Here is a 25,170-nt window from a genome sequence, read left to right as displayed (position 1 = left end):
ATGTCGAGCCAAGAGTTGACTGACAGCGCGGTCTCCTCGGTATTCGCAATTCGTCTTGCTTCGCATGCTGGGGTTCTGACTCCTGAAGCACCTCATTGAGCAGTTTGTCCACCTTTTGCTGCTTTCGTTGCTGTACTTCACTCGGTCGATGCCGATAAATCAGCCACTCTGCAGGAGCTTTCAAAGCATCTCGAATTCTCCCGGTTGTAGCGTCACGACCACTTGAACAGCTGGAGTTGTTGTCATGCTGACGTAGCTGGTCCAGAATGGCGACTGCAGTACTAGTGACGCGCTCGCCTTCATCTTCAGGAGCTTCTGCTTTTCCGACGACATCAGGTCGGGGTCGATCTTCTCGGTTGTTGTTGCTTTTCAGCACCGTAGTTACTTTTCGGTTAGGCGATGGGAGAGCAGAGGAGATATCTTGTGGTCCGGGTCCCGAAGACACTTCGTCGAAACCATCGACATAAATTTCAGGTGAAGCTAACGGGTCAGGGCTTTCGTCTCGGGCTGCAAGTTGCGCGTCAATAGCGGCCTGCACCTCAGCATTACGCGTTTTTAAGTGGAATCCGTCCCGTACTGTGAAGCTCTTTCCCGCTGAAAAGTGATGTGACGAAAGATGTTCTCGAGACGCTGGCGGCGGAGGGGGGGTTGCATGTTTAAGGGGAACCTGTTCTTGTCGGCAGCCGTTCAAGGTCATGTTGCAAGGCAGAGTATTGTTGTGCTGGGAAGAGGAATGAACACCAGCGCAACTAAAAATACAATGTTTCTTTATACGACGTGAAGTTCGAGAACTTCTTCATCGCGAAAGCGCTTGAGATATCCAGCCCCTTACAATAATTGCGCACGAAAGACTGAAAAATGCATATAACTATCACTCTCAATGATGCCACCAACATTTTGAACTACGAATTGCTTTCCTCCAAGATTGGCCACTTCAACCACCAATTTATAGACCCAGATAAAATTCTTGTATTATGTGGCCGTGGGTTTAAGTTCTTCTTCTCAGCTTATCGAACACTGGCACCAAAACACGTACGGCGTTCCGGAGGTTGCTGAATGGTCTTCGAATGGGTTTCGGATCAATGCCTCTGCTTCAGCCGGCGGCCAGCACGCCTTGAATTTTTTGTTCATCTTCTTCGAGAGCAGTGTAACTTGGCGCATCCCTGAAAGGCCGTTTGCAGTCGGGCCAGAACTTTTCAGAAATGGCGCAGAAGCAACTCCAAAGTTGTTGGCATCCCCGCGGTGCACTCGATCTGGTGTCTGCTCTGGGCTTTCCTCGACTTCTCTTTCGCTGCGTTTCGACACCCTTTTTACAGATGATTGTCGCTGCAGTAATGAGTCGGAGGACGCTCTGCTCAATGCTGGTTGGATCGGAGTCATGCTCCAAAAGCTGACAGAGCGAGTCTTTATACGCAGCATACCGCCCGATCGACGCCTGACCGTTTCCCACACCGTCAATTGAGCTATTTCACTGTCCGCAAGAGCAAACTCAAGCCATTCCGTATACTGAAGCTGGCAATCTGATGTCGCCAGCGACAGCAATTTCGTTCGGAAATGCCTTCGTAGCAAAGGACTTTTTGCGGCGTCAGAAATTGAATCACCATGTTCACGCCGCCGTGGCTCGTGCACTCGGCGGCCTTCAGCATCTGCTACCATCCGATTTGTTAGTAGACAGCACAGTAAATCTGAATCACAACAATCAATATTGTTAGTTAACCAAATGAGATCCAATCAATAACAACGTACTAACCTGCAAGTTGTTCGATGCCTTGCTGATTCAAGTATTCATGACCATGGTGATTTGGGATCTGGAACAAGAGGCGAGCTTTTTGTTCTGCGGCTCCACGACTCGCAACCGACAGAAACTAGAACAAGAGTGCCTGTTATCACGACAAATCAATGTGCTGTTCACGTTGCATGAAAACTACCAACCTGGATCAAACTTGAAAAGGAAATATTCCCGTATCCATCAGGCTTAAGAAGGTGATAGATCCGTCCATAGATATCAACTGGCCACTACATGTAGAAAACATATAAATAGCAGAGACGTTAAATAGGCATACCCAACCAACGCGATAGGATATTGCAAAACTCTAAAACATACCGTGCTAAATTCCCGGGATAGTATACCTTCCAACTCTTCTTGTCGCAACCCCCGCAGCTTGGATCGACTACACAACTTCCTTTGAAAGCGAAGGAATGTGAATTCATCCTGCAATCGCTCCATCTCCAAGTGGCTAAAGTGCGTCTGCTTAGCTAGAACGGTGAATTCAGCTTTTCGCAGTTGAGGAAGTCGGCGAAGCGCTGCTCGCATGTCTTCCACAGACTCATCTTTCAGTCCATAGAGGTTACGAGCCTGCTGAAGCAACGCTTGTGGGGCAATCTCAGTTGCAGTTTGACACTGGCTCATAATGATCTTGTAGATGTAGCTGGAGTCCCATTGCTCCATCTCCTGTGACAAAGAGGGCAAGATGGGCCTAAATGTTAGCCTACATGACGGCAGCATTTCGCCAAGCAGAGGTATGTACCATGTGGAGTTGAATCTTGTCCACCGCAAGTCGGAAGAAGTGCAGTGCGACCAGTAAATGAAGTATGGTGCCGTCATCTTCTCGGAGCATAGTGTCCCATACCTCGTACAATAAAGAAAGGGGAAGCTCTCCAACCCAGAGGGATACGAACCATTTGCAAGACAGCAATGTCGTCACAAGCGGTAAGTCCACCTTACATCAACGACGAAGTTAATCGTAAGCCCCAACCTTGCAACCCGCATTTCTTGACAAATAACCACCTTAGCAAGAATCGGGTAATGCGGCACCAATTTCCGCACCACCAACTCATGGTACAACTTGCAGTCCTGCCATGGACAAACAACCATACACGATATCAGCTAGAGACCAGCACGAAAACTAAAGCCGACACCAGCAAACACCACACACCACTTGAAACCCATGCAACTTCGGTGTCCGTGCGAAAAAGTCTTCAGGGAAAACCCTGTCGCACCAACATGCAACATGTCAGTAGTGTCATCCAAACACACAGACGTCAAAAGCACCCACCCACCTCTCGATGACACTGGCGTAGACCCAAAACGCCTCCTCCTCGTCCCTCTTTTCATTGACGTTCCCCAACAAGAAGCACAGCACGTCCGCGTGGCCCTGTACGTAGCCCACCCGAGGGTTCCTCTGCAAAAGCAAACACAACCATTTTAATCTACTTTTCAACTACGCTACAGCTGCGGCACGCCTTACCACGCTGTACGCCGCCAGAATATTCCTCAAGAGAGGGAGGAACCTATCCGTCACACTGGGCGGCAGCTCCTCGTCCTCGCCGAGCGCCTCCCGCTCCTCCGGTCGCAGCAGGAAGAGGCGGATGGACTCGCCCGTGCGCGGCAGGTCCAGCTCGATCTGGCGCAGGTCCTCCTCGAGCTGGGGCGACTCGCACTGCTCACTGCGGCGCACGTACTCCCGGTAGTCGAGCGCGCTGTTGTCCCGCAGCTCCCGCGCGCCGGACGCCGCGAACCAGTCCGACTGCATCTTGGCCTGATCTGAGTTCTGGAGGCGCCCACACACTTAATCTATTAGGGTTTTTGTGGTCGCACTTCAACTTCGAGTGAAGGTGGTGTACACATTAGGGTTGATTTCTACTTTAGGGTTTGTAGAAACGCACTCAGATCTTTACCAGTCTTCTGTTTTCGTTAGTGAGACCAACGCAGACGAGAGGGGAGCATGTCATCGGTTCAGGTGGCGCCCACGCGCATGTAAGCTGCCGCTGCTCGGCAATGTAGCGACTACAGATGCCTTGTGCGTAGAGTGTAGCGGAGTACTGACGCTGGTAGCCTCGGTGCAGGGCGCTGACGACCTTCAAGGGCAAGCATGTCGGCGCGAAGAAGGGTATCCATCTTGGGTCTTGAGCTCCTCTCCTCCCGTCGCCCGTCGCCGCAGAGCCTAACTCTTTTACGTGTAGGTTTTGAGCTGCTGAAGAAGAAGGCGGATGCGCTGAAGATGCGCTTCCAGGCCATGCTGCGCGAGATCCAGAAGGTCTCGTCCACTCTAGAGAGTTTTAAGTTGCAGTTGCTGACACGATGCTGGGGTGATTGCTGCGCGCAGACCAAGATGTCCATGTCCTCGGAGGCGTCCGAGGCCTTCTTCTCGCTCACGCAGGCGCAGTACGCGGCCGGCGACTTCCGCAACAAGGTCATCGAGTCGGTGAGCACGGCCGAGATCCGCACGCAGAACCGCATCGACAACGTAGCGGGCGTCAAGCTGCCGGTGTTCACGGAGGTGGAGGTGAGCCGCGAGAAGAGCGAGAACATCGGCCTGGCCGGCGGAGGCGGCAAGATCCAGAACTGCCGCGAAAAATTCCGCGTGCTGCTGCGCGCGCTCATCAAGCTCGCGTCGCTGCAGGTGGGTGTCTCTTTTGGGCAGAAGACGGAGGTCCGTGCACCAGGGCTGACGGGATTTTGAGCGGGCAGACCTCGTTCGTGACGCTGGACGAAGCCTTGAAGGTGACCAACCGTCGTGTGAACGCTCTGGACAATGTACGTGCCTTGTGCTGTTGGATATGACGTTCTTCTGCTTTTGCTTCACTACTTTTGCTGATGCTGTGCTGGTTGTTTATCGATGTGCTTGGTTGACATGATTCAGGTGACTATTCCTCGTATTGAGAAGACCATTTCGTACATCACGAGAGAGCTGGATGAGCTGGAGCGTGAGGACTTCGTGCGGTACGTTACTGAGCTGGTTTGTAGCTCAGGATACCAGCAGCGTGGTTTGCGTTGATGTTCACGCCCGTATTGTTGTATCTGGTTGGCAATCGCAGCATCAAGAAGGTGCAGGCGAACAAGCAAGCGCACGAGAAACTAACGAAGGCGAGGGAAGCTGGTATGGCATGCACCCGGGCGTTGGATGTACTTCACTTTTGACACACGAGAACTAACCATTGTATATTGTTGTGCTGCTTTCGCAGCCGAGGGGGCCAATGCCGAGAAGCCTTCGGCTGCTGCCTTGGACGACGACCCGTTCGCGGACGTCGTGGCGTCGGACCGCGACATCCTCGCCCAGTACGAGCCCTCTGCCGACGCAGACGTGGTGTTCTAAGCGAGAGAAGCAGCCAGACGAGTGTAAAGGGGGCTGCTGGAGGATCGTTTGCCCATGTTAACTTCAACAATAAACGCTGTGAGCCCGCAGCTGTCGTTGACTGCGTTTCACTATAGTGTTACCTATCCCTGGGCCATTCGAGTTCCTGGCCAGTCGTAGACAGCGATAATGGAGCCCATCGCCAAGCGTCTGAAGCAGTCGGCCGACAGTGCCCTGCAGCAGAAGAAGAAGGTCAAAGAGGAAGAGGACATCGCAGAGCGTATCAAGCGACTGGAGGCGGAGCTCCAGGGCTCCAGCGACGACTCGAGCGACTCGGAAGACTCGGACTCCGATTCCGACGATGACAGGACCCAGAAGGCGGCAGTCGTGAACCTCTCCGCCTATGCGTCGGAGCGCATCGAGGCGCTGCCAGAGACCATGCTGCCGGCTGCACGGCCGTCGTCGAACCTGCCGCCAGCCAAGAAGCGCAAGATGACGCAGCAGGAGGAGAACGAGCGAGCCGCCTACAAGGCGCTGGAGCTGCTGGGCGACGCGCTGACGTTCCCCAAGAAGGTGCCGTTCGCCTGCAAGCCGTGCAAGTTCATCGGCAAGGACCTGGAGGATTTCCAGGCCCACAAGGCCTCCAAGGAGCACTTGGAGCGCGTGCAGACCGGAGACAAGACGCTGCACTGCGTGCTGTGCAAGAAGTCGTTCACGAGTCGCTCGCAGCTCGATGAGCACCGCGCCGGCAAGTGGCACAAGCAACGTGCGCAGCAGAGGACGGTGCGGCACACAGTCAAGGTATGCTACGACTTCATGCGTGGAGAGTGTCAGTGGGGCGACCACTGCAACTATGAACACACGGAGACCAAGGCCATGCGTAGTGGACGCGTACTCGACAAGACCCGCAGGCGTGTGTGCGATAACTTCGCGCGGACCAGGAACTGCCGCTTTGGGGACAGGTGCCTGTACTCGCACGACGCCAAATAGCTAGAAGGCGATTCACTGCGGCGCCTCCGAAATGATAGAATTCTAACCAGCACTTGTTGTATTCAATACCCCTCCTCACCATATCGTTGTTTACCTTGATGTCGCTCTAACATGTGAGAACCGCTGAAACTTTCGTTGGTCTACAGTCCGAGCTGCTCTTTGACAAACACTTCCACGCGTTCGAGCGTGAACTCTCCGTCCAAACGGCGCGCAATATCCACGACGGCTTCTTGTTGCTGCTGACCGCGGAAGATCAGCATGACTGGGAGGTCTGCCATCTCGATCGACGCGTCCGCCTCCTTGGCCACCATTGCTGTAAACTTGTCATCAGAACAGAAGAAGCGTTCAGCCAGTGCTGCATTTCTCGGCTAGCAATTCTGTTTTAATGAGGCACGCACCTTGATGTGGACGAGCTTTCGTGCCAGAAGCTCGAGTTGCGTGTTGAGCAAACTGCAGGCGTAGTTCTCCGCGTGATAAAGGTGCACAACTATATCGTTTCCAGCCTCGCTGCTCTCTTTCTTCGACGTAAGAGCCACGAATTGATCTGGAGTGATGTACTCAAGCTCACCAAACACCTTGCGCTTGCTCGCTGCCTCCTGCATCTGCTTCACGCGCAGCTCAGCGTACTGCGCCAAGAAGGCGTCGTCCACCAGGTCGCTGTCGTCGCACTCGCAGTCCGAGCCTCCGTCACACTCGCACTCCAAGTGTGTGGTTGGATCTTGCGTCGCAGAGGTCGAGGAGACAGTGGTTCCCTTGGCGATGCGATTGAGGACTGCCTGACGCTCCGCCTCCTTCCTCAAGCGCTGGCGAAGCAAACATCGTTGACCACCCAGTAGTTAGAAACTTCGACCTCTCCTCATTAGGTGCCTTTGAGTTGCGCACCTCTTCCTTCTGATGGCGCTTATGGGCCTTGTAGTCGTTGATGACCCCCTTGGGTCCAGTGTTCGCCGAGGCAAAGTCGCGGCCCTTGCCGCCGCGGAAGCCGCGCGTGGGCTTCCCCCATGTCTCCCCGTCCACAGGCTTCTGTCTCCACGGGCCTGTCGGGTCCGCCACCGAGTGCACTCGCTCCGTGATCTCTTCCTCCTGGTCGCTACAGTGCAAACTCACAAGCATCAGCATCCTTCGAACCAAACCCGCTGCTTGAGCTGCGAAGTTCACAGCGACGGCAACGTGACGCACCTGGCCTCCGAGTCCGAGTTGACGTGGCCGCCGAGCTCGTCTGGGTCGCGGTCCTGGAGCACGTTGTGCTGCAGGAAGAACTTCTCCATCGTCGGCCAGATCTGCTCTGCTCTGCTCAGCGTCGCTTTGGGGCTGATGATCCCACGCACGGTAGGGAAAAATGGAAGAAGATCGGCGGACACCGGTGGACGGTCGTCCGACATTCGTTCGTCTACATCTGCTGCGAACAGGTGAAAAGGGCAACTACAGCACCAAGCGTGATGGGAAGCTCCCAACCGAGGAACGATCCCCAGCTGGCACGACGTCTTCTTTCGCATCCAAGCTCAAGAACGGTCCTCAAGCTGCATGAACGGAGAACACCAACTCGATCGGTCTCAAGCAAAAATGCATTACAAGTTCATGCGAAAGAGTCAACTGCACAACTGCACCGCACTGCGCTCTACAGAAGGCTTTTCGTCATGCCCTTCCTCCCAGGTCGAGCCAACGAACGGGGCGATTAAAACCCGACTGACTTGCTTGTCCTGCGCGTCTTGTTCCTGCTCCCGGTCGGCCGAGTCACTGGCTGCCTGCATATTCACTATCTCCTGCTACGCCTTCTTCATAATCCCATCATCTCTTGTGAGGGCTCTTGTGAGGGGTGCCGCAAACTTGAATCGTGCTGAAATCTGAGCGTACCATCACACCTCACGCGACCCAGAGACGCTTTAGCCCTTGCCCGACTGCTTCATGAGCCACTGGATGACCTGGTCGATGTTGACGAGGCGCAGCGCCGAGATCGGGATCACCAGCCACGGGTTGTCCACGATGTAGTCCAGGTTCAGCTCGCGGATGAGCTCAGGCTCGGAGATATGAGGCTCCAGGTCGATCTTGTTGGCCAGCACCAGCAGCGGCGTCGTCGCAAGCTCCCTGCACAGAAGCACAGAACAGACCTCCAGTCAGCATACAGCACCACTCCAGTGCACAGCCTCCAACGTCAAGTCAACGCACCGGTCCTCTAGCAGGCGGTGCAGCTCCTTCCGCGCCAGGGAGATTTGGTCGAACTGTGGCAGCAACCAACACCAGGGTCAGTTAACACGAATTAAGACACCGGAATCCGCTGTTGTGGACTGCAAGCAGCGCATCATACCGCGTTGGCGTCCACCACATATATAATGACGTCACAGCCGCGCGTGTAGCGGCCCCACTCGCTTCGGTACTGTGCCTGCCCGCCGATATCCCAGCACTTCATCTGTACGCCCCCCTTTTTCACCAGTTTCACGTTCAGGCCGATGGTGGGGCACGTCTCCACGGGGTGGCCCATGGCCATCACGTTCAGCAGCGTCGTCTTGCCACTGGATCAACAGCAGCAGCAGTAAGATCAGCAGCAAGGCGTGAGAGATCCGGGCGACGCGTCAGCAGCAGACGGAAGAAGCGCGGCGCACCTGTTCTCGAGGCCCACGAGCACCACCTCGAGCTTCTTCGTGTAGAAGGCCTGCAGCATCTTCTGTAGAATTCCCCCCATGGCTGCGCTGCTTCGTCGCTGGAGCTGGAGCTGGTAGCGGTCGTCCAAAGGCCTGGCTGGAGCTAGCTGGTCCGAGATGACTCGACCTGTCCGCTGCTTCTTTCGGTTTGGGCAAGGGGAAAGAGCTGCCATCTGAGCGGCCCCACCCTTTTCTGCCCCCTCGACTGATTTTTCTCGTGTGGCGCACGCCAAGCACTGTGTGGCGCACATAGACTTAGGTATCCCTGTCAAATATGATCACTTGAAGTGATTCACTTCAAGATTATGGACGGCAACTTGTGGCTGTTGAATCCTCCAGCGCGTCTTGCAGTTGAGGCGCATCAAAGCAGGGTCAAGTGTAGTTGATGTCCTCTCATGGTGGAGCTCGAGGTGTCTTCTCGAGCGTTTTTGCGAGTGGATGGGCGTCCCGCATACCCAACTTTCGCTTCTCGAGCTAGCACCATCGCGCGATGCATGATTGTTGCGCTGGAGTATTGCGCTCAGTGGTGATATTTTTTGAACCATTTGCCAATTCTGACACCCCTATTGTTTAGCATGACATTGCAGGTTTTATACTGGTCCCAACGGATTAATTGCGTGCGCGTAACTCGCCTTGGCGCAACCTTCGCGCCACATGAGCCTGAATGATGTGCCCCAGCAACTTCTATAGATAATGTATCGATAGATAACACTACATGGTCGACGATAAATAACTCCTGTTGTCACAGCAATAACTACAAAAAGAAAAACTGTACCGTGCCAGCAACAACCCTTTACCGCACTGGTGTTCCCAGCCAAGTCGCAGACGACCTAGTTACTGTCAGACGGTGGACCCAATTCAATATCATACTGCATTGGCGGACCTCTGTTCCTCAACAGCACCATCAGAAATCATTTGTTCGCAGAGGAAAGTCTACGAATGAGCTACACCGCTGGGCTCCACTTGAATAACACATATAGTTACACGAACTCACAGATTCGTCACTTATACGTCGCTAACCTTGAGAATTCCAACTCACACGATCAAAAAAGCTCAGGAAAATCAAACCATCTCAATCGAACAATGCGGTCAAGACGGGTGTCTCCTTCTTAACGCTTCGTTGTTTGGCTCCGCTGCAAACAATGTCGAGCTCTTCGTCAACGCGACACCGATATGCGAGTATTCCGGCTCTGGGTGTAAACTCTTCCTCTCGTCTCTGGGAAAACGTACCAGTTCTCCTTGGCGTGGGTCAAACCAGACTATCCGGATACCGATAAAGACCCACCGTACATCGTCGCAACGAAACTACGTACAACTTATTCGCTCACGGTTGGAATTCTTAACTGGACCTCAAAGAATCTAGCTACCGTCTTTGGGAGTGAATGCAAATGCGCCGACGAATCGACCAACTGCTCCGGGGTATGGATCAGTTCAGACTCTCTAAAGCAGCAAAGCAAGGTACTCCTTGCGGGCGACAGCAACGACACCCCCATGTTTGATGTTACGAATGCACTTAACACAGCTGCAATTAGCTTGGATCCCTGTGACTATTTGGTTTGGGAAAAGTTGGTGCAAGTCGATAAATCTCTTCCGATGCTGCTACCCCGAAACTTTGCTCGCGTTGACCAGGCAGCTAAAGATTACGTTTCCAACACCGCCGGATATCGATGCACCAAACAAGCCGACACGTCCCTTAATAACACCATCAGAAATCATTTGTTCGCGGAGGAGAGTCTACAAATGAGCTACACCGCCCCTACGCCTTCAAAAATGGCGTCATTCGGTCTAGTGACGGCCACGATTTGTCGGGGAACAGTCACAACTACATGCTGCAAGTCTCTATTCCATCCACCAACTGTAATCTGTCAATCGTAGGCTGCTGCGCGCTAGTGGTGCCCAGCCTCGCGGTGGTAGCGACACACACACACGATAAGTCCATTATTGAAGGCAACATCACTGTCTCCGTGCTTGTTGAAGCCATGACGACTACCGGCAAGTTTCCAAGATCGCTATTGAGTCTTTCCGTTGAACACCGTGATACGGAAGGGGCCCAAACGCGTCTAGTCCAACTTGATCAAGTCGAGATGGCTGCGGCAGAGTTCGTCGAGAAAAAGCATTCATAAATTGACCATGAGTAGGATAGCAGTGCACAAGGCATCATTTTATTCCTAAGCTCTTATCGAGGAATCACAAGATTGCTACCCACCTTGATAAAGAAACAAAACTACAATGCACTCGTCTCCATAAATACACTCATCACCATTCGCTTAAACACTTTGATGCACAAGAGCACACCACAGGCCAACTAGCCCCTTGGCGTAGCTTGAAGAACGCACATATTGCCAACGTCTGAGTACCCGCGCGCCCGAATGTGTCGCAGCGAATTGTCGGACAGCCGCACTGACGACGACGAGAAGCGCATGTCCGGCATGGAGGCAGCGCGAAAATCGATCCTATCCTGTCGCGTCTTGAGAGGCCCCATTTGCATCGCTATCGTAGATTCTGCAACGCTGTCGAGCGCTTCACTAAGGGAGTCAAGACCGAGAAATAGTCCCACGGACTTGTCGATGTCTAGGCCGTGGCGAGAGCACTGGTGCGCATCTTGTGCCACCAGCCGTACCAGGTCGCGCAGGAAGTGCGTGAGCTCCAGCATGCGCGTAGCTCCGTATTTGTTCACGTCCAGCACGAAGATCTGCCGCGCTGGCAGACGCGCCTGCCTGAGCTGCTCCACGAACGGGTGGCACTCGGGGCAGTCGCGGCACTCGAGCAGCAGTGCCTCGCGCAGCCGTTTGAACTCGCGGAAGCGGCGCTCCGTGCGGAAGATGTCGCCGGTCTCCTGGTGGCACGTCTCGATCTCGTACACGAAGCGCGTCCTCTTGAGCGACGTGGGTGCCTCCTTCTCCTCGGGGCGGAAGCTCAGCACCTGCACGGCCAGCGGCGTGGGAGGCAGCGGCTCGAGCGGCGGCGGCTTCCGGTCCACCTGGATCTCCACCAGCGACTGCGTGACGACGTCGACCACGCGTCTCTGGAGGAGCTGCACCATCTCAACTCGGCTTGCGTTGCCAGGGACTTGTGGCTTCGGCGGTCAGTCCGGGAATGACCTCCACGAGATCTGCTCGTCAGGAAATTAGAAGATGAGCTCGTCGCGCAAGTCGCGCGTATCAAAAATTCAATCTTCCGGACCAATCAAATGAGACTATTTGATTCACCCAACCAATCACGCCATCGGAACGGACCTCTCTTTCGTCGTACAGTAGGCCCCCTTCTCTGTTTTAACAAGGATGTCCTCCTGCCTACACCATGTGCGTGGGAAAGCTCAGCAAGTCCGGCTGCAGGCGGCTCCAGGCCTCCACAAGGCGCGCGTGCTCGTCCGGGTGCGAGCGCTGCAGCGCCGCCGGGTCCTGCTCAAAGTTACGCAGACATGCACGCGGTTAGCCATGCTCGAGGCTCGAGCAGGAGGGGTGAGAAATGGCGGTGCGCGGCTGGGGTGGCCCGTTTCCGACCAGGTGTATCCTCGTCGGATTCAGCGTCTGGCTGACTGACATCTGTCCCCGCAAGTGCCACAGTACTGCTCCAGCACCGCCAGCAGGTTGACGGACTTGCATGCAACGTACCTCGGCGAAGCAGACAAAGATCGTGGCGACAATGGAGTCCAGGATCGATGACATTATCGTACACATCGCGTAACCGATGGAAGCGCACGCCACGAAGGTCAGCACCACGACGTTGAAAGTCTCTGTGGCACGATAGACAGAAGCACAAACAGCCGCTCATGACCTCTAGGTCTCCGTTCCCAGGACAAAATTCGGCAGCCACGTACGGCACTGCTCTGGATGCTCCGCCAGTTCGTCCGGCGTGCACCGCAGCGTCAGGTACAGCCACGCCGATCCGAGTACTCCGGACAGCGTTCCTGTTAAAGATAAAGAAGACGCCTAAGGTCAGAGAGCACGCACGTCGCCATAACAGTACGCACGGCAAGCAAACATACCAACGACTAAGCACCCCACCGCGAGGACGCTCGATATGAGCGAGTCGTTCAGCAACGCTGACCAGCCACGGTCCCGGAAGAGCTGCATGGTGTCCGAGCCTGCTAGCCGAAAGTCCTTCCCGTAAAGTGCAACCTGGCAAAATGCGTACTTGTTGAAGTACTGCATGTTGCGCATGACAAGCTTCACCAGAAATTCCAAGAAAGCATTAGCGCTGCCTCTGGCCTTCCGCCGCGGGGTCGACAGTAAAAGGGTGTGCAGCGCATTTAGCGCCGCAACCACAAGTGATCCAACGCAAATCGAGCCGAGAGACGTCGTGAGCGCGCGCGTTTGCGCCCGCTGGATGGTGTTCACGTCGTGCGCGCCAAACCACCACTCGCCAACCGCCCCAGCAGTAATGCAGTGCACCACATTCTTCGCGACCTGTACGAACCAGTAGAAGCTGAAAAGAAAAGAAAGGAAAATGCAACAATCGCATAAGTTCACTTTTGCTGCAGCCCCTGACACGCTGCCAAACTCCTTACGCACCTCAGCAGCATGAAGAAGAAGCACGTGTTGCCGAAAGTGCTCGAGTCGTGGAGGTGGCCCACCGCCTTGGCGAGGACTCCGACGACAGCCACGCCCCACACCACAACCCACACACCCTGCGCCAACAGGGCCATGTACGCCGAGGTGATCACCCCAGGGAACACCCGCAGGATCCGCGATGCCGCCGTCAAGTTGGACGCGGCAAAGGCGATCGAGCGACGCACAGAGGCGTAGTACGTGACGATCGTGAGCGCGAAGAACAGGTTGAGGAAGCCGATGGCCTTGCCGGCCATGCCCGAGTCGTAGAAGGCCGCGAGCGACGCCACGATGAAGGCCACAATGCTGAACTTGAGCGTCCAGGTGATGACGCGCTCTGCGTGGTTTTGCAGCACCTGCAGCCACAGCGCCGACACGCCGCCGCCGATGCACGACGTCGCCAGAAAGATGAGGAAGATCTTAACGCCGTGCGACGAGTCGTCCTCATTGTGGACAGTAAAGTAGATGGTTGACACGTTCGGGAGGCCGAAGAAGATCTGTCCAATTAGCCATGCCAAAGCAATAAACCCCAACGCATTGCGGTGAGTTTGTGCGCATCTGATTAGGGATGTCAACAGGGATTTCCGTTCGTACCGCGATGAAGCTCACTGCCGCCAGATTGGCCGCGAAAGCCACCGCAAAGAAGTAGTCCTTGCGCTCGTCGCGGCGGCCGGCGGGGAGCTGCTGCGGCACCTTCTCCAGCAGCACCTCCTCGTCCGCGCGATCCAGCTCCATGATGGTGGCGTTGCGTTCTTGTAGGAAGAAGAACAGTGGTCTTGCACGGGAGTGGTGGAAATTGGAGTCGTTTTCGGCCAATGAAACCGCGGCGGTTTCGTTGAAGTTGCAGGACCATCACTCTGCGTTTTCCGCACTCGACGCGACGCCAGTGCGCACTCGCGACGACGGCCGAGATGGCGGAGCACGGCGAGTTCCTGACGAACCTGACGCTGGACGGCGTGCGCGAGGGCGCCTACATGCTGTGCAAGCACGCGGACGACCTGCTGGGCCACCACGCGCGCCAGGTCTTCCGCGAGAAGGCGGCGTCCATGCGCGCCGAGAACAGCATCTACTACTACCTCAAGGACCTCATGAAGAAGTTCGGCTCGCAGCAGCACGCGTCTAAGGTCAAGAAGACGGCGCACGGCGAGCCGCAGCAGCTCGTGCTGGAGGCGCACGAGTTCCGCAAGCTCGTGGCCAGCGACCCGGCGTTCGAGAGCGCCATCCCGAGCGACCAGGTGGACGCGCTCTTCCACCGCCTCGAGTGCGACTATCAGAAGCTGCTGCTGCACAGGGACTTTGTGGAGTTTTGTCTGCTGGATCAGGACCAACTGTGCGCATTCCTTTAGCTTGACGGATGTGACGGGTTTTAGCGATTGAGCTTAACCTTTTTATCTGCTGTTTATTGCGCCATTATTTGATTTGGCAGGCGGCTGCTGCTGTTTAAGTATCGGAAACATCTGAAGAGCTTGGATTTGACGGATAACGAGATCGCAGATACCTTCAAACGACTCGCTCCTCCCGATGGTACGGCGATGGCCCCAGAGCTGTTTCACGCGGCGATCATGCGCGACTTGGATGTTGTGCTAACAACCGGGGTAGGCATACTTTCGTTGTTTGAACGAGGTAGAGATGCACTGAAGATGCTTTTCATGGGTCGGTATGCAGGAGCTTGAATTTGTTATGGACCTCATGGACTCGGACAAAGACGGTATGGTGAAGGTTCATGACCTGGAGCTACTACTTAAGGATGAGCGAGGAGCCGAGGAGCTAATGCATCCTCCTCGAGAAAACGGAGTGGTCGACATTAAGATATCGACAAACAGCGTGGAGGAAGTTACTTTGCGAAGAGACAACTACACTCAACTCTTCCCGAAATTACAAAACGAGAGCAACTCCAGTCCGATGCTTATCTGGTTTCGAACAGCGCCTAAGGAGGATGGGAAGTCTCCTATCTCCAACGTCAAGTACGCAGCCAGCTCGCGCGATACAGAGCTGGTATCCAAAGGATTTACGTGCTTACAACAAGATATTAATCGCAATGGTGCGTTCGGGAAGCACAAATACATTTGGACCAGCCTGGTGCCTTCGGGTACGCAAATGACCAATGAAATCATTGACCTGTCACTCACAAGTGGAGATGTGAGCGACAAGAACGCTGCGCGGTTGTGGCTACCCCGTCACCGCGGATTCAAATTGGTACCGGGGAACTTGAACGAGAAAAATCCTAAGCACGGAGTCTTTCTGTGGCTACGGCGTCGACGTGCGTTATCGACTCAAGATCTGGTTGAGTTTCCACATATTGACATCGCGATAGCATCTCCACGTTCACGAGCAAACCTGCATCGTCATATCGACGACTTAGAAGCACAAGTTCGGAAAACGCTTCGACGAAACTGTCCAATTGATCAAGATTGTTCGTTAAATTTTAATCGCCTGTTCGAAGAATTCGATCCGAAGAAGGTGCGAGCTATTACCAAGCAAGCAGTGCTCACCGGCATAGAGACCTTTGGCATCAAAATGGATAAGAAGGTGCGATACAGAGTAATTACTTGTTTGTGTTAACGCACTGACATACCATCGCATTGACGATTTGTAGGATTTTCGACTTGTTTGGGAGCGAATCAATCCATTTGGTGCAAAGGTTATCCATGTTGGCACATTCGGACAGTTTTTGGAACTTACGGACTTTGAAATGTAAGCACGAGCTAGTAGGTTACTGATTGCATTGAGTGGATCATACTAATCAAAATTTTGTTGTGTAGCGATGACGTGGTGAACTCGTTACAGCGAACGATGACGACGCGCTTTGGGTATCATGTTCCGAATTACCGGCTCATATTTCAGTCATACAATACGCTTGGAGACGGTAAACTCAGCCGACCCGATTTTCAGCGCATATTTGCAACGAACCAATTGAGCTTCACTAATAGTGAACTGAGCAAGGTGATTCAACGATTTGATGTCAACAAGGACGGCGTCGTTGACTATGCTGACTTCTTGAGCTACATCACTGGAATATGTGACGCGTCCGCCAGATCTGCTGGACGCATTGCTGAGGCCGCAGATGAATTCCGAGCCTGGGCCCTTGAGAAGCAAAATAAAAAACTAGCCAAGGACGGGAATATCGACTCAGCATCGGCGTGGCGTGTACTGAAACCAAAGCATGGTCGGCTTGATTCCGAAACGATAAACCGCATTTTGCGACAGCGAAGAAAGCGGTTAAACGCAGAGCAAATTCGCCTACTACAAGTGTTGATGGCCCCTGGAAAAGCCGGTGAGGTAGATCAAGCGGCATTCCATGCTTTTGTCAACCACGTTCCAAAGAAAATGTACGTTTGCTTGTCTATTTGCGAAGAGTCTGGATACATATTCATCTTAGTATTGTTTTTTTATTGTAGTGCAACAATGCTCTATGAACTGAAGAAACTGGTTGGATCCGGACCCATAAAATCCGATATCGACGAGATCTACAATCGTCTGAATGTCGAGGCTAATGGCAAACTATCTCTCGTGAATTTTTCTCAACAACTAAACGCTCTGGCAGTAGAAAAGTCCACGCGTCAGGTAGACTTGAAAGATTTGGCGTACGTGGTACAGTATACAGGAGCAAATTGCGGTGGTGATGGTGCGGTACTAATTGACAGATTCTTAGCTGTCATCCGGGACAACCAGGATCGCAGAAACATGAAGAGTGAATTTGTCACACACTACGACAGCCCTCAATTTCTGGAAGGGGTAAATTTGCTTCGCGACGAGCTCAAAAGGTGTGCCAAAACGCCTGATGGCAAGTTTGACTACATGGTACCGTTTCGACTTTTCGATAAGGATAACAGTGGCGAGATAGTCTTGTCTGAGTTTGAAGTGGCAATCCGTGAGCTTGGCGTCGACAAATATCTAACCGACCAAGAAATCAAAGGGTTGATGCGGCGTTTTGACCCGAATTCATCTGGTGCAATTGATTTTGACGAATTTCTTCGTTTCAACCTGGCAGAGTCATCATCGTCGTCTAGTAGAAGACTTAATATCACTGTTCTTCCTGATCCGATTCTACAGCGTATCCTTGAAGACATCATCATTAATGAGCGGCTTACCAGGGAAAATGTTGGAGCATACTGTGGTTCTATTAAGCGAATGTTTGGAATTATTGACAAGGACACAACCGGCTTGGTACCAGCTAGCCGCTTTGTGGAGACATTAAAAGAAATGAGTGTGGGCGTACCAAAACCAGACATGGACATTTTGGTGAAAGAGTTTGCAGGTGAAGATGATACTAGCGGGGACGTTCAATACTTACTATTTTGTGAAGCGATTGCGCAAAAGTGTCAGCAAGGGGAAGAGGCGCAACAAATTTTGGATTCGCCTCCAGCTGAACTACTCAGTTTGCTGAAGACCCTGCACCAGCAATACAATCAAGCTAAGCAAAAACTGGAAACAAGTGGTCACGATTTTGATATCGATCGAGCGTTCGGAGTGGAGAAAGACTCAACGAAATGCGTGTTCATGTCTATTGATGACTTTAAAGATGTTTTGTGGGCGGCAGGCGTGCACCACCCTTACTTGCGTGAAGAGTTGGAGGTTATAATGAACTGTTTTCAATTGCACCAGAACTCAGGATTCAATGTCGCGTTGTTTTGCAAGTTCCTGCTCAAAGGCCCGAGCGCATTTTTCGCGGGTAACTCCGGGGCTCTTGATAATCATATCGAACGACTTCTAGGAGAACTTCAGTCTTTCCTGTCGACGGGAAAAGATGCTGGAGACCGGCTTTTCAGTTTGTTTTCGGAGCTTGACGCAGACTCTAGTGGGTTCATTTCTCATGATGAATTTCTGCAACTTCTTCAGCGAGCTGGATTTAGGCACTTCCTGAGTCCTGAAGATGAAAAACTTTTACTTCAGTTTCTGGACACCAACGGCGATGGTGCAATTTCTTACACGGAGTTCGTTACATTTGCTAAGCATGCTGACGAGAAACCTAAACCACTAGTCGAAAAGCAAGCAAGTACCTCATCACTTCCGTCCCCAACGAAGTCGGTAATCGGTGATGGATCACCTTCAGCGCCAACACTAGTTTCCCAAGCTCCAGCTTCTCCAACACCGGGATCCCCAGCCAAAGATTCTTCTGCTGGTCTGTCTGTAAGCAGTCCTGCAAAACCAGATACGAGTGAGCGGCCTCACGTTTCAGTCTTGAACCAAATTGGCAAGCTGAACAGGTTACTACGTCCACCCTTTCCCTTCGCTAAATATTTCAGCAAGTACCGTGTGAAGCAAACCGAAGCTAGGGTAAAAGTCCGCGTTTTTGAAAAGGTTATTGATAAATTTCTGGATCGACTGGTGATTCAGCGAGTGGTTTACAGTATGAAAGATATGGATGTCGAGCTGCTTGTGCAGGCATACGCCGTGGCAAGTGATGACGGTGGGATGATCAACTATGAAGTCTTTTTGGGTGATGTTGCAAAAGCTCAGGAAAGAGTCGCCTCAACTAATGGTGAGAGCGACTCCAGCAGTAGTGAGAGCGATGAAGAGCTCTCTTGCAGCAGTGATGAAGAAGAGCGACGAACAATGAAGGTTTCTAAAGCTCTCGGGTCAGTATTACTCCAAGCAATCAAGCACGCTCACAAAACAACGGCCGAACTTGAGACACTGAAGGCGCTGTTGGGTACACTCAGCAAAGATTTAGATGCGAAGAAGCAGGAGGCTATCAGCGAGAAGAAGATTTACAAGCTCCTGATGACGCTGGCCTTGAGGTTGAGAAACAAAGATGCTACCAAGCTCCTCGTGTGTTTTAAGACAGAGCACTATGGGAGGACTCTTTACGAGGTCAAACCATTCTTGGCAGCAATTGAGGAGCAGGTCAATGCTGCCATAGGTCCACCAAAGGAGAAACCTGCACCTGCTCCACCTGCCCCTGCTCCACCCGTTGAAGTTAAACCAATTGACCCTGCACTTGTCACACAACCCCCAAGTCTTGAGCCTGCTCTCGCAAAGAAGATTTACAGGTGCTTTCTCGCGGCAGCGCAGCACAATATAAGCGGTCGAAGGCTGCTGGAAAAATGCGATGTTGCGAAAACTGGCAAGCTGACGCTATTGGAATTTCAAACAGTACTTCGTTTGATGGGATGCAAACTAACAAGTTCCGAACTGGAAGCAGTAAAGACTGCTCTTGGCGATCCGAAGTCAGCACATATCAACTACAATATTCTTGTCCAACAAATGGGCCCTGATCGATATCATCGTGCGCGAAAGGCACGGGCTGTAAATACTGAGATTCTTCAATTCGATCGCGTGCCTGAATACTCCGAAAAGCTGCAGTCAAGTCCCCAGATACCAAGCCCAGTCGCAACTGGCCGCCCCTTGCGGTCAGAGCCTTCTTATCCCCATAAGGAATCCATGCACTCTCCATTGTCATTTGAAGAAGCAAAGCGCATTGATAGTTTCGTCCGACAGTTCTTTTCCGAGTTGTTGCTCATGCGGCAAATTGACTCGGTGAGGTTGCAGCAGAGCTTTGAACCGTACGATATCAAGTGTACGGGGTTCATTTCGATAGACGCATTCCACGCAGTGATGAGGAAGCTCGATATTTTCTTGCCAGCAGACCTGGCTTCGACCGTGATATCGCGCTTTACCGCGGTGTCCGGAGAAAAGTTTGATTATGTAGATTTTGGGCAAGTTGTTAGTATTTCACTTCAGCCTAAACCCCTACCATCACAGGGGTATCTTGTTGGTACTTCACTCCAGCCGAAGTCCATGCCACCGCAAGTACCTACACCACAAAATGCTCCGTCGGCTCCTGATCCAGATGCCGTGCGCCTTACTGCCCCTCCACACATCCAGCCTAGTCTTGGGGGGTCAGGAGCGGGATTAGCTGGAGAAACTACAATCTCGAAGGGGAACCATCCGGAGGTACGTGATACAACACTAATTTGTGTTGGGTGTGTCGCTAACTTGGTTTTGTGTGCTTTCAGTTGTTCAAACTAAACTTGCCAGCGATCGAAACTGACAATACTAAAGTGTTAGAGCCCCTGCTTAAACGAGTTCCATCCAAACGCGATGGGGGAGAAGAGAGTGGCTGGAAATGTCCTGTATGTTTCCATCAGCAGACGCGAGTTACGGCCACTTGTGAAATATGTGCTGCTCAAAATCCTGCATCCGTCGAGTTCCAAAGTTTGCTTCAGTGCTCTGCGTGCGGGTTCCGAAACAAGCCAGATGCACGAAGATGCGAGTTGTGCACTGTAACACTACGGCGCTCAACTCCTCTTCCAAGTACCGAGAGATCTTGGTCACCATCCAAGCAGCGTTCTGTAGCACCACAAACTGTAGTTCCGTGCGATGGATGGCTTGCGTAGAAATTGATACGTAAAATAAGAAGCGGTTTGATCATCAATTACTGTGTCATGTGATCATGTGATAGTTTTTGTATTTGTTCGTAGCGAAGTCGAAATCGCACTGTGGTGATGTGATGCAGAATTGTTTCTTCTTTTGAACGATGAAGTTGTATCGCGTTCGCTGAACCCACCAGATTTCATAGTCGCCCATGCAGATTGTTCGTGTCCGGTCTCCTTTGAAGAAAAGCGGTAGTGTAGTGGTTCGGAATCCGCTCGGATACTGTCCAAGGAGCCGCGTTTGACTCAAAATGGCCTCGTTCCCGGGTTCATGGAGCTCAAGGAACGTACCGCAGTGGTTTGACAGCTCGTAGGCTCCACCGCACTGAACAATGTAGCTGGTCTGCATGAATCCGACTGCCACACACGTATCCTGCTTGCGTCCGTCTACGTTGTAGCAAGATGCAAGTGCATTAATGGAGTCATTGTAGTCCCAACAGGCTGGACGGACTACTTCGTCCATCGGTACCAGCGCGCGCAGTCGCCCAATACATCCCGAGTTGGTGTAATTCCTCGTGATCGTCAACCCACTAGAGCTCAACGTCTTTTGGAGGCGGTAGGGAACCAAGTTATCGTCAAGATAACAGTTTTGGTCGAAGATCGAGGGGCGGTCGCCAATTCGACTGACCGATGCATCTAGAGTCGCGCCGGACTCGTCCACGAGAGAAACTTGTTCGGCAACGTCGGCTGACGTGTCCACATATGCTGGTTCCCCGAAGCGATCAACACAGCAGTCGACAGGGTGGTTGCGACACGGATCCAGCAGCAGGCCGATCACATACTCAGTTGGTTCGACAAAGCTAGAGAAGAAACACCACAATAATGGAATAGCGATTAGAGAAGAAGTCTCAACTACTCCGTGGTGAGGAATCCAAGAAGCACCTGTAGATGTCAGTGTCGATGGTGGCGTTCGGGTCACGGGTGTCAATTTCCACCTCCAGATCTTGCTGTTCGTCAGCGTAGGCACGGTCTTCTAGTTCATCTCCTTTGTCAGGCGCAGCGATGACTTGGGTCGTTGCATCCGACGTCAACGCTGTCACGGACGAGACGGAGACCGTGACCATGAAGAGAGCTGCGGCCAACACCAGAGCATACATCGTCCTAGTTTCTCTTCTCGTCTGTTGAAGATTTTGCAATGGCCTCCGACGATTCAGCGCGTCCTTCCAGCGGTAGTCGTCGCTAGGCGAATGCCGAATGGTGAATGACGGCGCGTGGCTGGCGAAAAAGCGACCGCTGCCGCTGCCACTCCCGCTCGCACCCGTAGCCCCTCGATCCTCCGTCAACCAGGAACAACCCAGCCTGGTCGATGTCGCGAGCAACGGGATCAGAACCAGCAGTGCTAAGGCCCATGCGAGGAACTTGGCCAAGTTACAGATGCACCTCCCTCGAGAGGTTGTCTTCTTCGACCCTCGTCGACGAGTGTATCACTCACACGTCAATCTCGGCGGCTGGCGTGTCACCGATGCATCGCTGCAGCTAATGCAGTCTGCATCGCCGGTCAAATCCACGATGCAGGATAGCAATCAGAATGGGAGTCTGACCAAGGCTTCCTTTCATACTCTCACGGTGGATGGCAGTGCTCACATTTCCGTCAAAGGACTGCGCATTGTACTCGAGGCAGCTACAGAAGGTGGTGGAGCCCTTCGCGTTCTCCGACTGTCCCAATGCCAGCTACTTTCTCGTGGAGGTGGAGATCTACTTGAGGGCAGCAGTCTGCCACGCACACTAAAGGAACTAGATGTGTCGTCTTGCGAGTGGGTAGATGATCAGTTTTTACGTACGTTGGCCCGCCACTGCTCCGTTCTAGCGCAGATATCGCTCGCTCGATGTCGTCGTGTCACCGACTATGGCGTTGCTGCTTTTGGTGAAAGCTACGCAGCGTCTCTAACTTATCTAGATGTTAGCTTTTGCACGAAGCTCACTGATACTGCACTTCTGGCTATACTCGTCGGCTCCTCGTCAACGCCAGCGATACCAGGAGGGGCTCAGTTGCCGTCGTCTTCAACTTCGGCGCGAATTCGTGTATTGAATGCTGCTGGACTGCCGTTGGTTGATGGCCTCACTCTTCTTGGACTGCGTGGTCCCTGTGCATCACGTCTCGAGTCTTTGGATTTGTCGGGGTGCACGGTGCTTCGAGTAGCGGCTTTGGAGCGACTGGCGCGAGTGCGAGCTCTAGCATGTATCACAAAGCTGGATCTATCTCGCTGCTCGCTAGTTGATGACCATGTTCTTGCTGCTTTGGGTATGGCATGCCCCCAGCTAGCCACACTGCAGCTTGCGTTTTGCTCTAGTATCACCGATATCGGCATTCGCCGACTCGTGGGTGAAAAGGTAGGCGTATCAGCAGTGCGGGCTGAAGATCAATACGATGAACATGTCAGCGCTGGGCACTCACCAACGATGAAAGACTATGAAGATCAAGACGATGAAAACGTTGGTGGAGCTACTGGCGAGCGTGGCTGCCTACAGGTGGCAATTCTAGACATAACAGGCTGCTTCCAGGTCACGAGTAGAGGAATTTCAGCCCTTGGTGCGCGATGCGCGCAACTGCAATCGGTGACACTTGACGGTGTGCGGAGACTAAATTCATCTGGAGTACGGGCATTGATTCATGGGTGCTGTAAATTGCGTGCTTTGCGGTGGAGCGGCATCCTCGTGCGCAGTGGTCAAGATGAAGCTGCAGTCCCGGGAGCTTGCGCTGCGTTTTTCTCGATTCCTCATCTCAGTGATGTCACCATTACCACGTTAACCAGAAGCGCTGCTGGTTCACTGAAGACGCTGCACATTGGAACCACTGAATGTGACGCGGATGCTTTGGCTGCAGCCCTACTTCATGCCCGGCATCTATCATCGTCGGTGCTCTCGTTGACCGACCTTGACGTTACATCTCTCGCCACAGATGCGCTTTGTGAGGCTCTAGGCGCGTGCTGTACTAATTTGCGCACACTTCGTCTCAGTCGTTCTCGGTATTTTTCATCGACAAGCTTCCTCGCTGTACTTCGAGGCTGCTCCAAGCTGCGCATACTCGAGTTGGAGAGCTGCGAGCAAATTCGTGACGAAACACTGGTGGCGATAAGTGGTGCACTGTGTTGTCCGCACTTGGAAACACTGGTATTGGCGAACGACTGGCAGCTCACAGACACCGGGATAGCAGCACTATTGCGCCCTGCCATCAGTTTATCTCGTCTTGATGTGCGTCACTGTCCGGAAATTTCATTACCCGTGCTCAAGGCACTAGCTGCGGCACGTGGACATGTTAGTGAAGCTACACGCGATGGCTTGGCACCACGACATCCCAATGTCGTTGCATTCTTGCGCCGTGAGCACAAAAGGCGAGCAGCAGCTCGAAAAATCACCCGCTGGTTGCGCTGCAAATTGGATTCCCGTGTAAGTGCCAAGTCCACGTTGGAGCGTGCACTTGCATATTTTCGACGCCAGAAGATTGCAGCGGCGCGCGTGCAGCGATGGTATCGACACGCATCAGCTCAACGCAGACAGCGTCGAATGATCGCCGAAGCGCAACGCCTTCGGGCAGAACAATGCAAAATGTACTGGAGATGGATCGAAGCGCTTTGTGTGCTAAGCCGCCGTCTCCGCATTTTCATGCGACAGTATGTTGCCGCTCGAGAGCGTGCGGCTTTCGAGAAGGCCGAGCAACTTCGTTTATTGCGTGAAAAAGCTGCCACTAACATCCAGCGTGTAGCTCGTGGCTGGCTGGGACGACGGCGAGCAGTTGAGGCACGCCACAAACGAGAGCTAATGATCAAGGCGCGAGAACGTTCAGCTACTGACATTCAGCGCGTGTTTCAAGGACACCGATCGAGAAGAAGCACTGCAAAACTGCGTCGTGAAAGTGAAGTCATGATACAAAAGATGATGAGGTTGACCCACTTCCATGTTTTGGCTGGAATGCACGTTCAGAGGATAGCAAGAGGGTTCTTAGGACGTCAAGATACAAAACGTCGAGCTGTGGCTGCGTATGAGCTGCTTCAATTGAAGATTGCTCGAGCAAAGCAAATTCAGAGAGCCTACCGAGCGCACATTGCTCGTGTGGCACTCCGCAGAATGCTTTTCCGTGGAGCCACTGCGCTACAAAAGGTGTTCCGAGGCTTTTGTGGACGGTGTAAAGCCCGTAAAATTATACTGGCACGGTCATACGCTTCGGCACCACGTATTCTCATCTTGATGATAAACTCCATCTACACGCGAGAATTGGCAATCACTTGGAAGCTCAAACGCGATGCAGGCATGATAATTGCTGTCACACTGCAACGCAGATACCGAGGATTTTGTGGCCGGCGCGAAGCCCGATTGATTCTTGCGCGTCAGCGACAACGCTGGTATTTGGAGGACACGGGGGCGAGAACAATTCAACATTTCTTCCGGAGCATCATGTGCGTCCATGCCTTAGAGGATGTTGAGGAGGAGTTTGTAGTCCAAACACGTCTCACTGATTATGGTTTCTTGTGCATAGAATTCTGGTGCGGCTTGCAAGGTTTGAGGCATTGCTGTGTCTGCGGCGATGCAGTGCAACCAAAAT

At 52.9% G+C, this 25,170-nt stretch overlaps 9 protein-coding genes across 9 annotated transcripts; 3 read left to right on the top strand and 6 right to left on the bottom strand.

Annotated features, from left to right (window-relative positions):
- Positions 1-180: 180 nt before the first annotated feature.
- Positions 181-3,533, bottom strand: IUM83_06848 (uncharacterized protein; the record flags this gene model as incomplete). The annotated part of the gene is made up of 10 exons (XM_067931080.1): positions 181-365; positions 1,602-1,685; positions 1,751-1,865; positions 1,933-2,016; positions 2,105-2,452; positions 2,529-2,720; positions 2,789-2,854; positions 2,937-2,991; positions 3,061-3,182; positions 3,249-3,533. 10 exons carry the CDS (start codon positions 3,531-3,533, stop codon positions 181-183), a joined length of 1,536 nt encoding a protein of 511 aa, XP_067787240.1.
- Positions 3,534-3,725: 192 nt separating this feature from the next.
- IUM83_06847 (H - or Na -translocating F-type, V-type and A-type ATPase (F-ATPase) Superfamily) lies at positions 3,726-5,096 on the top strand (the record flags this gene model as incomplete). The annotated part of the gene is made up of 8 exons (XM_067931079.1): positions 3,726-3,757; positions 3,847-3,890; positions 3,964-4,037; positions 4,107-4,403; positions 4,472-4,537; positions 4,644-4,723; positions 4,819-4,880; positions 4,966-5,096. 8 exons carry the CDS (start codon positions 3,726-3,728, stop codon positions 5,094-5,096), a joined length of 786 nt encoding a protein of 261 aa, XP_067787254.1.
- Positions 5,097-5,264: 168 nt separating this feature from the next.
- IUM83_06846 lies at positions 5,265-6,065 on the top strand (the record flags this gene model as incomplete). Its single annotated transcript, XM_067931078.1, has 1 exon — positions 5,265-6,065. The coding sequence occupies one exon, from the start codon at positions 5,265-5,267 to the stop codon at positions 6,063-6,065; it is 801 nt and encodes a 266-aa protein (XP_067787253.1).
- Positions 6,066-6,205: 140 nt separating this feature from the next.
- Positions 6,206-7,333, bottom strand: IUM83_06845 (adp-ribosylation factor family; the record flags this gene model as incomplete). Its single annotated transcript, XM_067931077.1, has 4 exons — positions 6,206-6,385; positions 6,464-6,868; positions 6,948-7,155; positions 7,245-7,333. 4 exons carry the CDS (start codon positions 7,331-7,333, stop codon positions 6,206-6,208), a joined length of 882 nt encoding a protein of 293 aa, XP_067787160.1.
- A 615-nt stretch (positions 7,334-7,948) lies between these two features.
- On the bottom strand, positions 7,949-8,745 carry IUM83_06844 (ADP-ribosylation factor family; the record flags this gene model as incomplete). Its single annotated transcript, XM_067931076.1, has 4 exons — positions 7,949-8,150; positions 8,232-8,284; positions 8,371-8,575; positions 8,666-8,745. 4 exons carry the CDS (start codon positions 8,743-8,745, stop codon positions 7,949-7,951), a joined length of 540 nt encoding a protein of 179 aa, XP_067787252.1.
- Positions 8,746-11,009: 2,264 nt separating this feature from the next.
- On the bottom strand, positions 11,010-11,747 carry IUM83_06843 (CTL protein; the record flags this gene model as incomplete). Its single annotated transcript, XM_067931075.1, has 1 exon — positions 11,010-11,747. The coding sequence occupies one exon, from the start codon at positions 11,745-11,747 to the stop codon at positions 11,010-11,012; it is 738 nt and encodes a 245-aa protein (XP_067787251.1).
- A 250-nt stretch (positions 11,748-11,997) lies between these two features.
- IUM83_06842 (CTL protein) lies at positions 11,998-13,989 on the bottom strand (the record flags this gene model as incomplete). The annotated part of the gene is made up of 7 exons (XM_067931074.1): positions 11,998-12,105; positions 12,208-12,242; positions 12,315-12,440; positions 12,525-12,614; positions 12,693-13,132; positions 13,219-13,751; positions 13,849-13,989. The coding sequence occupies 7 exons, from the start codon at positions 13,987-13,989 to the stop codon at positions 11,998-12,000; spliced, it is 1,473 nt and encodes a 490-aa protein (XP_067787159.1).
- A 176-nt stretch (positions 13,990-14,165) lies between these two features.
- Positions 14,166-20,226, top strand: IUM83_06841 (Calmodulin protein 3; the record flags this gene model as incomplete). Its single annotated transcript, XM_067931073.1, has 8 exons — positions 14,166-14,584; positions 14,681-14,849; positions 14,920-15,783; positions 15,851-15,948; positions 16,017-16,583; positions 16,653-16,818; positions 20,114-20,151; positions 20,214-20,226. 8 exons carry the CDS (start codon positions 14,166-14,168, stop codon positions 20,224-20,226), a joined length of 2,334 nt encoding a protein of 777 aa, XP_067787250.1.
- Positions 20,227-20,640: 414 nt separating this feature from the next.
- IUM83_06840 (RxLR-like protein) lies at positions 20,641-21,727 on the bottom strand (the record flags this gene model as incomplete). The annotated part of the gene is made up of 2 exons (XM_067931072.1): positions 20,641-21,430; positions 21,513-21,727. The coding sequence occupies 2 exons, from the start codon at positions 21,725-21,727 to the stop codon at positions 20,641-20,643; spliced, it is 1,005 nt and encodes a 334-aa protein (XP_067787249.1).
- Between the last annotated feature and the right edge of the window lie 3,443 nt (positions 21,728-25,170).

Source organism: Phytophthora cinnamomi, assembly GCF_018691715.1.
Source record: "Phytophthora cinnamomi strain GKB4 chromosome Unknown Contig62, whole genome shotgun sequence".
Classification (NCBI taxonomy): Eukaryota; Oomycota; class Peronosporomycetes; order Peronosporales; family Peronosporaceae; genus Phytophthora; species Phytophthora cinnamomi.
The sequence above is the reverse complement of the archived record's forward strand: the minus strand, read 5'-3'. Positions and strand labels throughout refer to the sequence as shown.